This window comes from Loxodonta africana, chromosome 9 (assembly GCF_030014295.1).
Source record: "Loxodonta africana isolate mLoxAfr1 chromosome 9, mLoxAfr1.hap2, whole genome shotgun sequence".
Classification (NCBI taxonomy): Eukaryota; Metazoa; Chordata; class Mammalia; order Proboscidea; family Elephantidae; genus Loxodonta; species Loxodonta africana.
Genome location: NC_087350.1, coordinates 41,880,000 through 41,900,618, shown reverse-complemented (window position 1 = coordinate 41,900,618; position 20,619 = coordinate 41,880,000). Strand labels below are relative to the sequence as shown.

Genomic DNA, 20,619 nt, shown 5'->3' with positions numbered 1-20,619 from the left:
AATAGGCACTTGAAATTCTTGAGAGTCAGTGGCATTCCTCAGCATTTAAAATATTTTAAAATGTGAAAAAAAAAGTTTGTACCTTAAAAACATGGCTCTGATTTAAAAAAATTTTTTTTTTCTCTAGGAAGAGACTACAAGATTTTTTTATTCAGCCAAAAGTGTCTCTGAGTCTCACTGCCGTCTTTTCTAACAACCCATTCTTCTCTTGCCGTTTCAGGTCAACCTCTTTGTGCTGCTGTCTGTGGTCTGTGTCCTCCTAAATCTAGCCGGATTTATCCTGGGCTGCCAAGGGGCCCAGTTTGTGGCCAGCGTGCCCAGGTGTGATCTGGTAAGCAGTGCTGAAGCACCACTGTGAATCCGGGCAGACCCGGGTCTGCCTGGCTTTCTTGGGATGCCAGAGGGTGGCTGGCAACGGTTATGAAGTGAAATCTGAGGTTGGTTAAAGGGAGGGGGAAAACAAAGAACTGCCTGCTACTTATTTTATTCAAGTTGTCGGTTATTTTTTCCAAAGAAGGGGCTAGCCACATAGCCCCAGGAAGCACACTAACGTAATGCATCAGTAGTTTGTGAGTGAATATTCTCAAAATACAGGTCAGCAGTCTTTTATCTGAAACCTTTGAGGACCTGGTGTGTTTCAGCATTCACAGTTTTTCAGATTATAAAAAGCAGAGCCAATGCATATACCACGTATTATGTAATGCTCCGAGGGGTGTAGGTCAACAGGCTGTAATCAAGGCTTTCGGTTTTCAGAGATTTCCTGATCTCAGAATTGTGACTCAGAGGTTGTGGATCTATACCATCTCTGAACTTGGACTTCTTGGTAACCAATGTCTGTGGCACAAAGCAAAAGAAAGAGCTTTCTTGAAACGGTAATAAATCTCACTGACATGGAACTTAGTTTCATGGCAGCCTCATTTTACAGACCCCAACAGGATGCAAGCCAAGAAGGCTGCCACATTTCTAAAAATGCCCTGATAAAACCCTTGAGTGAAACTCATGCCCTTCCCGAGTAGAAAACTCAGGCACTCACTAAAACCCTCTTGTTCTTTCTTAACAATCCTTTACAATTTTTTTGATTTTGGCATTCCGTTGCTATTTAATAACCTTAAGTTGCCTGTAGAGTCACAGTGCTCACCACCTCTTCTGGTTTTTAAGGCCCTCTGAGATATGCTGTCATCCTGCCCCCACTGTGGCAGCTCACACTCCCCGTAATTGAGCCGATGTGCCCAAGGGTTGTTACCCAGACTCCTGGCACACTTTCATATTTTTAACAATGCTGTCTCTCCCCCCAGAATTCTCTTCCTTTCACTTCCTGCTCATCCAAGTGCTGTCAGTCTTTTAAAAACAAGAACAAAAAAACCCGTTGCCATCAGGTCGATTCCAACTCATAGCGACCCTACAGGACAGAGTAGAACTGCCCCCTAGGACTTCCAAGGGGCGGTTGGTGGGTTTGAACTGGTGACCTTTTGATTAGCAGCTGAGCTCTTAACCACACTGCACCACCAGTCTTTTAAAGCCCCATTCAAAGACTACCTCCTTCATGAAATAGTCTCTAATCCCCTGAGAAGATAATCTTCCAGAATTTTCTATCCATACATCTCTTAGACATTTATCCCTCACTTTTTGGGGGCTTGAGATATTCATACTTTTGTCTTCCCTCTTCTTCCAGGCTGGAGTTTCCTTTAGGAGAGTATTTGGTTCTTTGTTTTGGGGGTTTCTGATACCGCCACTCATATTCCTTTACACACAGTTCCTAGAAAGAAAGCATTTTGAATGAAGCTTGACTTTCTGGTTACTAATTACACAGCAAATTAGATGGGACAAAGATTACAGACACAGGCTAGAAGTGAAAAGACATAATATATGGAAAAACAATTCAGTAAAATTATAGCATCTGTTATATGCAAGGCACCATGCTAGATACTGCAGAGAGTAGTGTTAAAACAAAAATCATAGTATAAGCCAATAATAGAAATTGACTGAAGTTTATTTAATACATGATTTGCATAGTGGGGTAATATTTTGACCATTGTTGTTGTGTGCCGTTGAGTTGATTCCATAGCAATCCGATAGGACAGGGTAGAACTACCATACGGGGCCTCCTAGGCTATAAATCTTTACAGGAGCAGATCGCCATGTCTTTTCTCCCACAGAGCCTCTGGTGGTTCCAAACTGCCGACCTTTCAGTTAATAGCTGAGCGCTTGACCACTGTGCCGCCAGGGCTCCTACATTTCGACTAAAAAAAAAAATTTTTTTTTTTTAGTCGACTAAGGAGTCAAAAATGTCCCAAAGATGAAAAAACTTAAAAAAATTCTTATACCACGTTTTATTGACATTGCCATGGAAACAGGGCCAGAACAGTGTTTACATAATAACAATTTACCCTAAAACAAGGTTCCCAAAAACCCTGGAGTTTCTGTTTCCTGAAATTGACTGAATTCTTTAAAAGAGCATAATGCACAAGGCAAAATGGTCTTTACTACTTAGCAAGACTATTGTTTGATTTAAAGGTGACTTTTAGGAGACCAATGTGCTCAAGACTAAAGGTTCAAAAGATCAGCTCAGGGCAACGGCTTGGGTGGGTCACTCTAACTCCTTGGACCCCAGAAATCTAGGTTCCAAGAGAATTAAAACTGTTTCTCAGTAGAAAGAAAAGTTGTTTCTGACCGGGAAGTTTACCACGTGGCAAGGGGAGTATAGTTAAAGCATGGTAAATGCCTAGTCAGTGTTTGTGGAGTGAATGAATAAATGCCTAACTGGAAAGCAAGGTAAGCCATCAGAGGTTGAGGCAGAGGAAAAGTGTGCTTAGAAGATGCAAAAGAAGGGCTTGTACCCATGGGAAGATGAGGAAAGGCTACCTAGAATATAGATTTTGGGATGGATCTTGGAAGATGAATAAAAGAGGGTCGAAGCCAAGAGAGAAGAGAGGTTTAGGGACAGTTGTGGTCAGAAGAAGTTAGCCCTAGCTGTTAGGCCACTGGTGAGTCTGAGACAACAGAAGCCAGATTACAAGGGTTTGAGGGTATAGACAGCTTTCCTGAGCCATTCTGTGGTCTCTACCCTGGTTGCCCATTAGAATTACCTGGGGGAACTTTAAAAAAAACACCCAATCCTGTGAGTGGGATCTGGGCCTCAGGTATTTTTTTTAAGCTGCTAAATGTATTTTTAAAAATTGTTTTATTGTGGTTAATATATATATTATATATAAAACAAAACTTTTGCAAATTCAACATTTTCTACATGTAAAATTCAGTGACCTTAAAAAAAAAAATTTAGTTACGTTAAATTCATTTTTAATTAAAATTTTTTTCACCCCCAAACCAACTCTGTGATTGTTTCCGATTACATAATTAATGCATGTTCACTGTAAAACTTGGACAAGCCATGAAAGTGAAGGACAGAGCTTAAAAATCATTTGAAACCACACTATTCTGGGCTAACCCAATTAACTTTTGACCATTTTTATGCATCTCTTTATGCACAAAAAACACATAATTATACATCAACGGGATCATATTGTAATTGTTTTTCGTTAGGGAGGCTATTTGACAATTGCAGTCTTTTCAGGGAAGAGAATGCTTTCCTTTCCTTTTTCCCGCTCCACCCACATCAGTCACTCCAAATCCATGGTAACAAGCTGGGAAGTTTCCCTTCATAATGTTTTCATGCTCATGTAGTATGTATATATTTTATACACACACACACACACAGACACACGCACACACACATATATATTGAGAGGAGTTAATCGTGATTTATTTTTAAAAAACGGATCTTGTTTTTCTTATGTAAAGAGATCGAAAAAACCTTCCAAGGCACATGATAGAGATCCAACTTTTTTTTTTTTCTTTTGACAAGTTAATTCTTGTGTGCTATGGTTTGGGTTTTGGCCAATAAAAACAATGCTGTCACAAATATTACTCAGATGCCCACTGCAGGCCTTTAGCCCTAAATGCCTAGCTCCCAGGACAGGAATTGCTCTTAGTAGGGAAGGTATATCTTTCCTTCTGTTTGCCTCATTTATTATTACAAATTCATCATTTTATGATTCTCTTCTTTTTTTTTTTTCTAAATCGAGATAAAATTCACAAACAGTAAGAGGCACAGATCCTAAGTGTGAGTTTTGACCAATGTATACACTTATTATAACCAATGTATACACTTATGTATATACCCCAAACAAGATCTAGAACATTTTTATCACTCTAGAAAGTTCTTTTCACCACCTATCTGTCAGTTTGTCATACTGTGGTGGCTTGCATGTTGCTATGATGCTGGAAGCTCTTCCGTGGATATTTCAGAGACCAGCAAGGTCATCCACGGTGGCCAGGTTTCAGCAAAGCTTCCAGAATAAGACAGATTAGGAAGAAAGGCCTGGCAATCTACTTCTGGAAATTAGCCAATGAAAAACTTAATGGGTCACAACAGAATACTGGGTGATATAGTGCTGGAAGATGAGCCCCCTAGGTTGGAAGACACTACATAATAGCCAAACAGTGGACTCAAGCATACCAAAGATCATGAAGATGGCACAGGACCAGGTAACATTTTGTTTTGTTATACATAAGATTGCCATGAATCAGAGCTGAGTCTGTGGCAACTAACAACAACAACAGACAGCTCTTTGGCGTCCCCTGTCAGACAGTCTTCACTCCCTCACAGGCAAGCACTGTTCTGATTTCTTTCACCACAAATTAGTTTTACCTGTTCTTGAATTTCATATCAATGGAATCATAACAGTGTGTTCTTTTTTGTGTCTGAGTTTTTTTGCTCAGAATAATGTTTTTGAGATTCATCCATGCTTCTGTGTTTTATCGGTTGTTTGTTCCTTTTTATTGTAGAGTGGTATTTCATTCTAAGAAAATACCACAGTTTGTTTAATCCATTGTCCTGTTGATGGACATTTGTTTTTTTTTCCACCCCAGATTGGGTATATTATGAACAAAGCTGTTTTGTGCATTCTTGTATAGTTTTTTTTTTTTTTTTTTTTTGTGGCCCTGTTTTCATTTCTCTTGAGTAAATACCTAGGTGTAGAATTACCGGGTCATATGGTAAATGTATATTTAGCTTTATAGGAAACTACTAAACTATTTTCCAAAGTGGTTGAGGCCATAAGTATTCTTAGTTTAAACTATTATAGAAGGGCTTTAATTCTTATTTCTGTAGGTGGTGTGCGAGCATTCTCTTTAGAAAAGGGGACATTTCTCTTTAATTTTTTGCCAGTCAGATGGGGCTAAAGTGAAATCTCATCTGTTACTTTAATTTGCAGTTCCCTGATTGGTAAGGATGGTGCAAAAATGGTGTGGGGCTGGCATCTGTACTCCTCTAACTTCACAAGGGGAAAAAGGACCAAGATCGGCAGCCCAAGGCTGATTCCTATGAGGCGGGAGTCAGACAAGCTCCTATCTCTGCCATCTTTACCAATTCTGACACAAACCATCCCTCCCACAGCACTCTCTACTTCTCTGCAGGGTTTAATAATTCATTGCAATGGCCACATGGAACTCACAGACAATACTCACAATTATGGGGTTTACTAGGGACATAACAAGTTACAATTTAGGTTCAGGAATGCTCAGAATACAGTTCTTCTGTCAGGACAGCCTCTTCCCAGTTGTGCTCACAGGTGTGCCTCTTCCTGGCACTTGTCCTCTGCCCTGCTCAGGCAACTGTTACAAAGCTCTTTTAGCTCTACTGATAAATCCACCAGCAAGCTTTCTGCCCCAAAACACTCAGCTTTCTCACTCTGTGGGCGGGAAACCCATTCCACCATCTCCTGCCAGTCTCTTCTGCCTCTGTTTCTCTGCCTTCGCTTCTCGCCGTCTTCAGTGTTACTGCTTGCACTGTCTCTCTTTTTCTTTCTCTCAGCCTCCTAGTTTCAGGAGCTTCTCAGCGCAGGGATCCCAGGTCCAAAGGATATGCTCCGCTCTTGGTCCTTCTTCCTTGGTGGTGGTGAGATCCTCTCTTTCCTGCCTCTGGAATGGCGCATTCCAAGCCCAGGATACTGCAACTGACCAATCCCCTTGGTGGGCCACAGTTACCCTATTTGCATAGTACCATCCAAAGCACTTGGGTGGCAGTTACAAGACCATGGCGAGAAAGGCCACACGAAAGCAATCCATTGCACCGCAGATGGTTGTGTTCTTATTTTTTTTAAAGCTCTCGGATGATTCTAATGTGCACCTAGGGCTGAGAACCACAGTGTCGCTGATGACCTGAGGAAGATCTGACAACTTCAGAAATGGTCTCAAGATGGAAAGGTAGAGGTTTTTATTTAGGATTGGGGAGACTTGAATAGGTTCGTGGATAGGTTAAAGAGATTGCAGAGAAGTTAGAATAAGTTTTTAGAAATACTGGGCAGAGATGGGATTAAGAACAGAGGTGAAAGGAATTAGATTTGGCAAGGATCAGAAGTTGGAGGAATAAGGAACACAACTTGCACAATGGCCTAGACTCATTTTATACAGAGCCTGAGGGCTTCCCTATATCAGGTGGGCATAGTAATTGGTATTCAATATCATTTGTATAACGATTAAACTTTCAAATAGTCTTGTGTTTGAAGTGATTAGTCCTCACCCATCTAATCCCTTTCCAGAAAAGAAAGTTCTGGAAAAATTTGTCATCTGGACTTGCTCACCCTAAAATTTCCAGGTAACTAAGGTTTCATATACTTGGACATCCAGTGTTGTATAAATAATGCAGCCACGTGTGTGCAGCGCAGGCAGGCCTGGTTTGTTGCTTAACTGAATGTCTTGTATCAATAATGGACTCGTGGGAAGGGAGTACTTTGCAAGAAGACACCTAGTATTATCCAAGGGAGGTCAGATTTTAGGGCTAAGATCTTGAACCTTGCACAAGTACAAGAAATAGAAATTGAAAAGGAGTCCCTGGGTGGTGCGAACTGTTAACACACTTTCAGCTGAAGTTGGAGTCTACCTAGAGACACCTCAGAAGAAAGACCTAGTGATCTACTTCTGAAAAATTAGCCTTTGAAAACCTTATGGAGCACAGATCTACTCTGATGCACATAAGGTCACCATGAGTCAGAATTGACTTGATGGCAAGGGGTTAAGGGCTATTATTAATTATGGAAGAGGGGAAACGAGAAAGGCAGTGATCTCTAAGAGGAAAGAAACGTTCCTACTTGTCTAGACCCATTCTGGAGAAATCCCAACTGAATGGCCACAGCTGTTTTCTTTTAGAAGGTGAGCCTCTAGTGCAGATATTAACAGCAGGATATATCTTCAAAAAAGTGAGACAACAAAAGAAAGATTCTAATGGAAACAACCTGTGCCTTTGTGTGTGGGATTATGGACTTAGATGTGGGGACATTGCTGAGATAACAATCACTGTGGACAATCGGAGAAAGGATACAAACCAAGTAGGGGTGGCTTGACAGAGTTTATGGCATCCAGTGAGGTATTTCTGGTTGTAATTCTTTGTGCCAGAGGCAGATTTTATACCAAAATCTGGGCTTCGGGGTCTGATGTAATAATGCATCCCATTTACTGTGGTTTAAGGACAAAGAATAAAAAAAGGTTGTAGAATCCATGGAGTTCTAGAAGAAGCAAATCTAACCTATAGTGGAAAAAAACCAGAATGGTGGTTATCTCTAGGAGGGTGGGGGCAGGGACTGGTGGGGAAAGGGCATGAAGGAACTGTCTTGGGTGATGGTAATATTCTGTATATTGATAAATGTTTGTGTTACACAGCTGTATGCATACTCGAAATTCCTCAAACGGTAAACTCAAGATTTGTGCATATAATTTCTTTTTTGGCATATACATTTTACCTCAAAAGAAATAGAAACTATAACCAGAAAGAAAAGAGTTAATATAATCCAGTAGTGGCATGTTTTTTGCATAGCTTCCTAGTCAACTTGTATTGTAATAAACCAAGTTTTCTCCTAATTAGGAAATATATCATGAAATTTATTACTGTAATTAGAGGCTAAGAATTTTAATTCAGTGATTAAAAAAAAGACTTTGCATTTAGTAACTAAAACACTGTGGATGTTCAATTATTTCTAAAGATTCCTGAAGAATTTTGCAGCTGGCAAAGCCTAATTGAACAAGTATCAGAGAGGTGTAGCCTTTCCTTCTAGCCAGAATTAGAGTAGCCAACTTCAACAGTTCAAGCAGCAGTGCAAGTTAATAACGAACCTCTGGCCCCAAATTATGGATCTCATCAGGCTGGAAATGCTCCTGAAATCCAGTGTTACTTATTTTCACAACTTGACTCAAGGAAAATTTGGAAAAGCCACTGAAAGTTTCCAAGGCACCTCACTAAAAATATATGAGGCCAATGTCATCACTTTAAATAAAAGAAGAAAAGAAACTTCTAGAATTTATGACCACATCAACCATGGGAACTAACAGATCTCTTTAAGCCTACAGGGTCTAGGGCTACTCTTCACCGACTATATCCTGAGCTTCTTACAAGTACATGGTAGGGTTGAACTCGCCTGTCCTCTTGGAGTCAGGTGAGGTCATGTGATTTGCTTTGGCAATGAAATGTGTCATTTTCCAGGAGGAAGCTTTAAGCTATGATTGCCAGATTTAGTAAATAAAAATACAGGATGGCCATTTAAGTTTGAATTTTAGATAAACAGCAATTAATTTTTTAGTATAAACGTCTCAGACAATATTGTGACATACTTATATGAACTAAAAAATTATTTGTTGTTTGTCTGAATTCAGATTTAACTGGGTGTCCTGTGTTTTATCTGGCAGCCCTGCTTTAAGTGCCACTGTGCAGTTCATCAGTGCTGTCCATCTCTGTGCCATGGGGATCATCAGTTTTGAAGATGGTAGATGCTCCATCCACCTGGGTGCCTCAGGGAATATGATAAGCAGAGCCCCCTGCTGACCTGGGCATGTAACATGACCTGTCCATTGTTGGTCACTGAGATTTGGGGGTTGGTTGTTACCCACCACAGCACACCTCAGCCTGTCCTGACTGATACATGCGCTGCCTGACCTGGAACCCTGCCATATCACATTCTGTAGGATTGGGACCCCATGGTGCAGCCTGGCTATTTTTCGTTAATAATCAAACTATGGTTCTTCCCTTTTCCCCTTAAGGTGGATTTGGGCGAAGGCAAGATTTGCTTCTGTTGTGAAGAATTCCAACCAGCCAAATGCACAGACAAAGAAAATGCCTTGAAACTCTTCCCAGTTCAGCCTTGTAGTGCTGTTCACCTTCTACTTAAGGTACCTTGAATGGATTCCAGCCCACACAGACAAGTACACCATAGAGCCCCAAAGAAGGCAACGTTATTTAGAATATTCCTACTCTCTAACCTTTCTCAAACAATTAAGCTGCTGAAAGCAAGTGTGTGACCCCTCATTCATGACCCAGAGGCGGAATTGGGTGCAGAAAGACCTGTAGATTATTGTGTGTCCCTTTAACTGTGAATGGACAGCTGTCTTTTTGTTCAAGAATTGTAAGATAGTAAAAAATGTAAAGGAGCCAAAATAAGGCCTGAGAGGAAGTCGCAGATAGATTACAAGTATTGCATTAGTACATGCATACACACACACAGACACACACACACACACACCCTTATATGTATACAGTCCCTGGGTGGTGCAAACCATTGATGAACTCAGCTGCTAACCGAAAGGTTGGAGGTTTGAGTCCACTTGGATGTGTCTCAGAAGAAAGGCCTGGTTATCACCTTCCAAAAAATCAGCCATTGAAAACCCTATGGAGCGCAGGTCTACCCTGAGACACATGGGGTTGCCATGAGTCGGAACTGACTGGAAAGCAACTGAGTATATGTATATATATTATATATAAAATACATCCTATACTTATATAATATGATGTAACTTTTAGCAAAACCTTTAAATTTCATGCTCATTTGTCATTGTTCTGACACTCATTTGATAGCTTAAGTCAGTCCTAGTGGCTGCTGAATGCTGTTATTCTGTGACACATATATTAAGGAGAGATAATGGCCAGAAAATAGAAGAGAAATTTAAGCACTTTATTTCTTGTTGAATAGGCAACAGCTAAAATAAACAAAAGAGATGAAAAAGCCCAAGTAATTCCAGTTGGGAAAAATATAAAACTAGTCTGTATTAGGGAGCTAGGTAAAAATTGCTTCCTGACTGAAGGAATATTAGCCCAGTGACACGATCAGTTGGCAAACCCTGAGGTCTTAGCTTTTGGCCAGTCAACCGCTGATGGCTTTCTTTAGATCTTTGTTTTAGGTTTGTTTTTGTGGGGAGGAGGAAGCTCTAAGAAAGAGAGAACTCTTCAATGCTGTCCATTCTCTGGGTTATGTAGGATGTAAAAATGGCTTTCTTTATTTGGCCCCTGGATTTTTGGTAGCTGAGTCACCCCTAAACTTTCTCAGCCAAGACTTAGCTTGGGGAAAGCCCCGCTAAGGAGCCAGGGCTGTGGCAACAGAAGCCTTTGGAATTGCCTTTGCTGCTATTTTAAGATACGTGTTTAGAGCAGAGAAGCCCTGTTTACTCTCTGGCTGACCTGCCTGCGGCAGCATCCTAGTTGAGTGTTTTGGGCAGCACTGCCAATTGCTCCTGAAATAGAATCGGTGGCCACAAATTAGGCAGTGTGCTGTCCTGGTGGGAGGCTAGGGGAGGAGGAAGCTGGGAATTGCCATCACTGTGGACACCAGCTACACAAGAGAAACTCATGGCTATCTTGGAAGCCATGCTTGCAGACAGTACTCTGAAACTTGCAAAAAGAAATATTGTAATATCAGATCTTTCTGAGATAGTGTCTCAGTTACCTAGTGCTGCTGTAACAGGAATACCACAAGTAGGGGGCTATAAAGAACAGCAATTAATTTTCCCCCAGTTCTAGAGGCTAGAAGTTCAGATCAGGGTCTCAGCTGTGTTGATTCCTTCCTTGTAGGTAGTCCTGGGCATTTCTCAGCTTGTCGATGATCCTCACGTGACGCTTGTCTTCCTGTGTGTGTGTGCGTGTGTGCATGTGTGTGTAATCTGCTCTTTTTATAACTCAGAAGTGATTAGGTTTCGAGCCCACCATACTTGGGTATGATGTAATTAACATAACAAAGAAAACCCTGTTTCCAAATAGGATCACATCCACACATCGTATGGGGATTAGGATTCCAACACATATTTTGAGGGGAGAAGTTGGGGACACAATATAATCCATAACAGGAAGTTTCTAAAAGATTTTAAAATGAAGTCCATATTATTACATGAGGGTCATGATAATAACCAGCACTTACTTTGGTATGTACTACGAACCAAACACCACCTAAATCTTTTACATGCATTTTCTCATGAGATTTGTCTTATTAGGACAATATTATTTTTAAAAATGAGCATTGCATTCTGCTTATACCAAAGGACTGAGCAACTGTAGTGATGTCATTGATTCCTTGTTCCAGAAAGTCCTCTTCGCCCTGTGTGCCTTGAATGCCCTGACCACCACTGTCTGCTTGGTGGCAGCTGCCCTCCGCTACCTCCAGATATTTGCAACCAGAAGATCCTGCATCGTAAGTCTGTGCAAAATGGCACCCTGACTGGGTCTGGGCTGAGCCAGCCCATGGACCTTGTGTGAACCCATTGCTTCTCTCACCGAGCCTTTGTAGTGAAGGCTGCTGACTAACTCAGATGCCGTTTAATTAGGATGAATCTCAGATATCTGCTGAGGAAGTGGAAGAACATGGACGTATCCCAGACCCTGATGACTTCGTGCCGCCAGTGCCTCCCCCTTCCTATTTTGCCACGTTTTACTCATGCACACCCCGGATGAGCCGCAGGTATTGTTCCTAAGACCCTCGCAGTCCTGTAGGGGAGGGAAGGACGCTCTCAGTCTGAATACCAGAGGGTCTGCAGGACTATCACAGTATGAGCTCAGACTTCACTCTGAAATCTAGACAGGCTGTTGTTTCTCAGGGTTTTTCACTCTCTCTCTCTGTTTTTTTCTGTCTGATAAACTGGATGAAACCAAGGAAAACTCAAACCTTGACCTAAGGACATGCTTTCTCAATTTCAGTTAGCTTTTCCTAGGGGAAAACTGACACCCACTGAGATAACAGCTGTAATTTGACATGATTGAGAGCTGCTGTTGCCCTGGAAACCCTCCCCACCCAAACCCAAACCTGTTGTTGAGTAGATTCTGACTCATAGCAACCTTGCAGGACAGAATAGAACTGCCCCATAGGGTTGCCAAGGCTGTAAATCTTTATGGATGCAGACTGCCACATCTTTTTCCCCTGCACAGGGGCTGGAGAGTTCAAACCACCGACCTTTTGTTTGGCAGCTTAGTGCTTTAACCACTGTGCCACCAATGTTCGTGGAAACCTTCCCAGTTTGGGCCAAATCAAAATTTCATTATAATGCCCTCAGCAGGTCAGAACAATCATGAAATTCTTCCCAGCCATTAAAAAAAGATTAGGAATTAATTGCATCTCCCTTGTCTGGGAAAAATAGACACCATGCTTATTTTCCTTTTGGAATCTAGCTCAAAGTTTGACCATCTGTTTTTTAAGTCTCAAGTATTACTATCAATAGAATGAAATGTTGCGTGTGCTTTGTATAATAAGTTAGTCTGGTTGTTAGCCACTTCTAAGATTGTACCTTTCTTTTTTTTTTTAATTTTGCATTAGGGGAAAGTTTACAGAGCAAATTAGATTCTCATTTGATAGTTTGTACATAAAGTGTTTCATGGCCTTGACTTCATGCCCTACAATGTGTCAACACTCTCTACATTTCTGCCCTGGGCTCCCCATTTCCTTTAGCCCTTATTTTCTCCCCTTTCCTGTCTTCTCATCTTTGCTTTTGGGCAAATGTTGCCCTTTTGATCTTGTATAATTGATTGTTCTAAGGACCATGTTCCTCTCCGGTGTTGTTGTTTATTTAATGGACTTGTCTGTTGTTTGGCTGGAAAGTGGTCTCTGGGAATGGCTTCAGTTCCAGGTCAGAAGGGTGTCTCGGGGCCATAGTCTCAGGGGTGTCTCCAGTCGCTGTTATACCAGCAAGTCTGATCTTTTTTGTGAATTTGATATTTTGTTCTTCATTTTTTCTCCTGCTCTGTCTAGGACCCTCTGTTGTGATACCTGTCAGAGTGGTCAGTAGTGGTAGCCAGGCACCATCTAGAGCTTAGGGTCTTGGGGTCCATTAGTCCTTTGGTCTAAATGCTCCCTTGAGTCTGATTTTCTTCACTCTTCTTTGCTCTGAACAGGAAGAGACCAGTAGTTGTCTTAGATGGCCACTCGCAAGATTTTAAGACCCCAGATGCTACTCACCAAAGTAGAATGGAGAACATTGTCTTTATGAACTATGTTGTGCCAATCGACTTAGATTTTCCCTGAGTCTATGGTCCTTTGCGTTCAAGCCTGGGAACTTCCTGAGAGGTGTTTGCTCATGTCTAAGAAGTTTCCCTGACTGTGGTCCTTGCGTGCTGTATTGTCATATTAGTATGTGAGGAGCACCTACCGCCATGCGTGTAGAAATACCCACCGCCAAACCTGTATCTGCCAGTGGGTGTGCTCCTTTATACCATCCTACGCCTATTGGCATATCTATCTACCTGTGTATCCATTAGTAAATTATAGTTTGTTAATACTGTTGTTGCTGGATTGTTTATGCTATAGTAATTCCTGTAATTGCTCTTTATTCTTGTGTTCTCTCAGTGTCCTCTCTTGCCTTGGTCATGTTATGCTGACTTCTCCCATATTGTGTATTGCCTTTCCCTTCACCAATATTAACACGCATCTTCTATCTATTTGGTAATTTTTCACCCCTCTCATTCCTGGTAACCATCAAATAATTTTTTTTTTTTCTTTTCCTGTGTATTAACCTTTTGTTGTTACTTTATAATAAAAGTAGTCTCATATAATGTTTGTCCTTTTGTGATTGACTTATTTCACTCAGTGTAATGTTCTCCAAATTCATCCATGTTGTGAGATGTTTGGCAGGTTTGTTACTATTCTTTATCATTGCATAGTATTCTATTGTGTGTACGTACCACAGTTAGTTCATCTGTTCATTTGTGGCTGGGCACTTAGGTTGTTTCCACCTTTTATTTATTTTATTTTATTGTGCTTTAGGTGAAAATTTACAGCTCAAGTTAATTTCTCATTAAAAATTTTATACACATATTGTTTTGTGACATTGGTTGCAATCCCCACAATGTGACAGCACTCTCCCCCTTTCCACCCCGGGGTTCCCTGTGTCCATTTGTCCAGTTCCTGTCCCTTCCTACCTTCTTGTCTTTTGGGCAGGGATTGCCTATTTAGTCTCATATATTTGATGGAAATAAGAAGCGCTTTCCTCGCTTGCGTTATTGTTTGTTTTATAGACTTGTCTAATCTTTGTCTGAAAAGTGGGTTTCAGGTGCAGTTTCTATTCTGGGTTAGCAGAGTGTTTGGGGGCCCTAGTCTTGGAGGTTCTTCTGGTCTCTATCAGGTTAGTAAGTCTGGCCTTTTTTTTGTGAATTTTAATTTTGTTCTACATTTTTCTCTCGTTCTTTCTAGGACTCTCTGTTGTGATCCCTGTCAGAGTGGTTGGTGATAGTAGCTGGGTACTATCTAGCTTTCCTGGGCTCAGGCTGGTGGAGGCTGTGATTCCTGTGATCCTTTAGTTCTGTGGGCTAATATTTTCCTTGTGTCTTTGGTTTTCTTCATTCTCCTTTGCTCTGGATGGGATGGGGCCAATGGATGTATCTTAGATGGCTACTTGCAAGCTTTTAAGACCCCAGATACAGCTTTCCAAAGTGGGATGTAGAACATTTTCTTTATGAACTGTGTTACACCAGTTGACCTAGATGCCCCCCAAGATATGGTCCCCAGCCTCCAGCACCAGCAACTTAGTCCCTCAAGGTGTTTGAATGTGTCTAGGAAAGTTTTATGCCTTTGCTTTAGTCAAGCTGTGTTGACTTCCCCTATATTGTATATTGTCTTCCCCTTCATCAAAGTTGACACTTGTCTACTACCTAGTTAGCGATTTCCCTTTCCCCTCACTTCCCACCCTCTTAACCATCAAAAAAAAAAATTTCTGTGTAAACCTTTTCTTGAGTTCTTATAATAGTGGTTGTGTACAATATTTGTCCTTTCGTGACTGACTAATTTCACTTAGCATAGGGCTCTCCAGATTCATCCATGTTGTGAGATGTTTTGCAGATTCGTCATTGTTCTTATCATTGTGTAGTATTCCATTGTGTATATGTACCACAATTTTTTAATCCATTCATTTGTTGATGGGTGCTTAGGTTGTTTCCACCTTTTTGTTATTGAGAATAATGCTGCAGTGAACTGCAGTGAGCATGGGTGTGCATATATTTATTCATGTCATGGCTCTTATTTCTTTAGGGTATATACCTATGAGTGTGATTGCTGGATCATATGGTATTTCTATTTATAGCTTTTTGAGGAAGCACCATACTGTTTTCCATAGTGGTTGTACAATTTTACATTTCCACCAGCAGAGTTCTAATCTTCTAACAACCTAACCAGTATTTGTTTTTTTCTGTTTTTTTTGATTAGTGCCAGCAATGTTGGGGTGAGATGTGTCTCATTGTAGTTTTGGTTTGCATCTCTCTAATTACTGATGATTGCAAACATTTCTTCATATGTTTGTTAGCTGCCTGAATATCTTCTTTGGTAAAGTATCTGTTCATATCCTTTGCCTGTTTTTTAAGTGGATTGTTTGTCTTTTCATTTTTGAGGTGTTGAAATTTTCTATAAATTTGAGAGATCAGACCCTTGTCAGATATGTCATAGCCAAAAATTTTTTTTCCTAGTCTGTAGGTTCTTTTTTTACTCCTTTGGAGATGCCTTTTGTTGAGCATAAGTGTTTAATTTTTAGGAGGTCCCATTTATCAAATTTATCATCTGCTGTGTGTACATTTTTAGTTATGTTTGGTATTCTATTTATGCCACATATTAGAGCCTCTAGTGTTGTCCCTATTTTTTCCTTTTCCATGAATTTTATACTTTTAGGTTTTATATTTAGGTCTTTGATCCATTTTGAGTTAGGATTTGTGTATGGTGTGAGGTATGGATCTTGTTTCATTTTTCTACAGATAGATACCCAGTTTTGCCAGCACCATTTGTTGGAGAGACTGTTTCGTCCTCCATTTAATGGACTTTAAAAAAAAAATTTAAGATCATCTCTCCATAGGTAGGTGGATTTATATCTGGGTTCTCAATTCTGTTTCATTGGTCTATGTGTCTGTTTTACCAGTACCATGCTATTTTGACTACTGTGGCTGTATAGTAGGTTCTGAGATCAGGTAGCGTGAAGCCTCCTACTTTGTTCTTCTTCTTGAGTAATGCTTTGCTTAGTCAGGGCCTCTTTCCCTTCCATATAAAGTTGGTAATGATTGGTTTTTCCATCTTGTTCAAAAATGCTGTTGGGATTGTGTTATATCTGTATATCGCTTTGGGTAGTGCTGACATTTTCACAATGTTAAGTCTTCCTATCCAAGAGTATGGTATGTTTTTCCATTTATGTTGGCGTCTTTTGGAGCCCTAGTGGTGTAGTGGTTAAGAGCTTGACTGCTAACCAAAAGATCGGCAGTTCAAATCCACCAGCCACCCTTTAGAAACCTTATGGGGCAGTTCTACTCTGTCCTATAGGGTCGCTATGAGTTGAAATCGACTCAGTGGCACCTAACAACAACAACAGATGTCTTTTGGTTTCTTGCAGTAGTGTTTTGTAGTTTTCTTTGTATAAGCCTTTTACATCCCCGGCTAGATTTATTCCTAAGTATTTTATCTTTTTAGGGGCTATTGTAAACGATATTGTTTTCCTGACTTCATTTTCAAAGTTCTCTTCGTCATTGTAGAGAAATCCAAATGATTTTTTTATGTTGACCTTGTATCCTCCCACTTTGCTGGATCGTTCTATTAGGTCCAGTAGCTTTCTTGTGGAATCTTTGGAATCTTTTATGTGTAGGATCATATCATCTGTGAACAGGGATAGTCTTACTTCTTCCTTACCAATTTGGATACCCTTTATTTCCTTTTTTTGCCTTATTGCTCTCGCTAGGACTTCCAATACAATGTTGAATAAGAGTGGTGATAAAGGCCATCCTTGTCTGGTTCCCATTCTCAGGGGGAATGCTCTCAAACTCTATCTGTTGAGGATAATGTTGGCTGTTGGTTTCATATAAATGCCTTTTATTATGTTGAGGAATTTCTCTTCTATTCCTATTTTGTTGAGAGTTTTTTTTTTTTTAATCAGGAATGCATGTTGGACTTGATCAAATGCCTTTTCTGTGTTAAGATTGTACCTTTCTAAAGAATGATTTAATTTATTTATTCAACAAACATTTAATCAAACCTCTGCTCCATACTAGTCACTGTGCTGGATATTGAAATTTCGAAATTAGTTATACCTGCCTCCTACGCCCTAATCAAGGAGCTCACAGTCTAGGTCATTACAATGAATATTGGAAGAATCACAATAATACTCAGCAGACAGATTTTGGATGCACACAGGAGGACTACCTAGCCTAGAGCAGTGTGTGGGCTGTGGAGAGCTTGAAGGGAGGTCAGCCAGCCAGGGATGGCTTCCTGGAAGGTATGACCCTAAGCTGGGTTTAAAGGATAAGTAATCCTGTATTTAAGCTTCTGAGAGAAAATCTCCAAATTCCACAGAAAGACTAGTGTCTTTATCTTGAATTTTCGAGGGCCAGAAATTTCTGTTTTTTAACCCGTTTAGTATACCTGGAGAGTTGTCAAACAAAATTAGTGCTAGGTTTGGGGTTTGGGGAAAGCCATTTTCTAATGCTCAGGATGCCCATTATTTAACTTTGTCATAGGTCTGGGGTGGGGATGCTACCACCTGGACTCTGTAAATGTTTTTCTCAACCTGGTATCTTGATGTACTCCTCAGAGTCATACTTAAACCCCAACTCCAGGCCCTCCCCGGCCCACCTGCTGAGGCAGGCGTCCTCTAGGTGTACAGATGGTCTGGCGCAGGGCAGTGGGACAGCTCAGCTTCTCTGCAATTCAGAGAGTGACGCATTGGGATTTTGAAACTGCAGGGCCCAGAATGGCTTCCCTAGTCCTTTGGGAAGTGAGCCAAGAATTATAGAGGCCAAAGAGTCGTAGCAACAAAACAGGTTTTCTTTGTGTGCCTTAGGCCACATTTACTAAAGCCTCAGCCCTGCCTTAGGCTGTTTGTAGAGGGTACATTGGAGGACAGTAAAAATGACTGTTACTTCATGGAGGGGAAGAGAAATTGCCCCCTTCACAAGAATTTTTGGCTCTCTGAGGTGATGGGTGAGCACCAAGTTGATCCAAGAGAAGGCAACCGGAGGATTTAATTTCCTGCAGTGGCAGAAAGGGAAAGTGACTCATGCCGTTTCGGAGGCCTGTTGTCCACAGTGCATCCTGTTGACTCCCCTGACCTTCCTTTCTCCTCTCTTTCCCTTTTCTTCTCTGTTTCTCCATAACAGTGCCTATCAGTCTAGGTATTTCCATTCTTTGAGGACCAGGATTTGTCCCTTTAAGTCCCAAGCCAGCCCCTGGCCAAATCTAAGTTGGAAGATGACAGAAAATCTTCCCATCAAGGGCTTTACCATTTAGAACTTTTCGTGGGGTGGGAATGTATGTGTGTGTGGGGTGGGGGGCACTAAAGCAAAACACCCTTGTGAGAAAGAAGACCCCACAGGTCTGAAATACATGCCTAGAACCCTTGGTCAGATTTCCCATGGGTAGACACCCCCATTTTCCATAATTCTGCCAACATCGAAGTGCTATCCACTTTTGTTTTAAAATGGTTAAATTTGTTCACCTTTAGATACATGTTTATAAAGGTATTTTTAATTTGACCAACTTTGCTAGATTCACAATATAAATCAACTTTGTAGACCCTAGCTGTTTCACTCTAATTGGTAGTTTTCCTTCTCGTAAGCAGACAGGCAAGAGTATTAACGAGTGTTTTTGTTAGTTTTTCTGCAACCAGTTATGTTCAGAGTTTTCACACAGTCGAAGTTCCCCATTTCCTGTAAGGTATTATGACCTCTCTGAGGAGATCTATTTATTTAACTTCTATAAATACAGCCAGTTCATGTGCACTGGTATCTCCTTGAGAAAGGGCTTCTCAAGTTACCATTAGAAACAGCCTGATTGCAGAGAAGGCCTCTGTCCAAAAATGGGTTATCTACTTTGTGAATCCATTTGTCAGCACAGGAGGGGGCTGAGTACCCCATCCCCACTACTCCAGGGAGTCCCGCATTCTCAGAAACTGGCTTGAGCCAGGAATCAACAAGCAGAGTCTCCAATTAATTGTACGCATGTGGCTCCGGCTTTTACAATGGAGTGTTACCTTTTCTAGAAAACTGAAGGCTGAAAGAGTGGAAGCCAGTCTGACACAGGCATTTCTTAGAGGTGAGGGGGAAAAAATCTCCTAAAGAATTTCAAACCCCAAATGCAGGCGGAGTCGGGCTATGCTCAGCTCTTGGGGTGGGGGTGGGGTGCCCCTGCCTTGGTCCCTCCTCCAGAGGCAGCAGCCCCACCACCACGTGCTCAGTGAAGGGTACAGCTTTCCCAGTAGATAGAGGAGGATCATTCTTTGGTCAAGGGCATATTAATTGCAACATCACCCTCCGATGAGTCCTCAAGATCTATTTGTAGTGTTAAAGCAGAACATGTTGCATGATATGCTAGGGTTTTCTATTTGTCATCAGTATTCATGTGGGGGAAAGATGTGACAGTCAGTTTCCATAAAGATTACAGCCTTGGAAACCCTATGGGGCAGCTCTACTCTGTCCCATAGGGTCTCTTTGAGTCGGGAAGGACTTGATGGCCACGGGCTTATGGGTTTCAGTGCTCGTGAGCATGACCCAGTGAAGGGTTCCTGAAGACTTTGTGATGAACTTGAAAGAGCTCAGGTGCTGAAGTCCCTTGGGTGGATCGCTTACCATTTCTGAGATTCAGCTTCCTCACTCACCTGTGTTGTTAATGGATGGTGAGAGGATTTCTGTGAAATTAAAAAACAACAATAACAACAATTCAGTTGCTGTCTAATTGACTTTGACTCTTGTCAAACCAAAGTGTGTCAGAGGAGAAGTGTGATTAGGGTTTTCAATGGCTGATTTTCTGGAAGTATTTCTTCTGAGGTGCCTTTGGATGGGCTCAAACCTGCAAACTTTCCTTTAGTAGCCGAGTGCATTAACCATTTGCACCAACCAGGGACTCCAAAAAATCATTTGCCATCAAGTCATGAAGCCCCTCGGTGGTGCAAATGGTTAACATGCTCAGCTGCCAACCAAAAGGTTGGAGGTTTGAGTCCACCCAGAGTTACTTCGCAAGAAAGCCTTGGCGATCTACTTGCAAAAAATCAGCCATTGAAAACCCTATGGAGCTCAGTTGTACTCTGACACACATAGGGTCACCCTGAGTCGTGTTCAACTTGATGGCAGCTGGTTCTATGATACAATGGACATAAAAAACTTTCCAAAAAGAACAGCTGAGACCATGCCCTACCAATATTAGTGTGCGGTTTAAAATGTTCTTGGTATATGTCTTACTCTGAAGACACGTTTAGCTCTTAATCTTACTTCTGCCGTATCAGACAGCAATGTTTGAAAGACACTCACTCTTAGTAAAATCTGATCAAGTTTCCTGTATGTAACAGGGTTTTCATTTACGCCATCAG

General features: G+C 41.2%; 1 protein-coding gene across 1 annotated transcript in view; it reads left to right on the top strand.

Moving 5' to 3' along the window:
* ENTREP1 (endosomal transmembrane epsin interactor 1) overlaps positions 1-20,619 on the top strand; it is an 80,607-nt gene that overhangs the window by 44,839 nt on the left and 15,149 nt on the right. The window contains exons 3-6 of the mRNA XM_023544773.2: positions 221-331; positions 9,088-9,216; positions 11,394-11,501; positions 11,635-11,768. Coding sequence (XP_023400541.2) covers positions 221-331; positions 9,088-9,216; positions 11,394-11,501; positions 11,635-11,768 — 482 coding nt within the window. The remainder of the gene's footprint in view (positions 1-220; positions 332-9,087; positions 9,217-11,393; positions 11,502-11,634; positions 11,769-20,619) is intronic.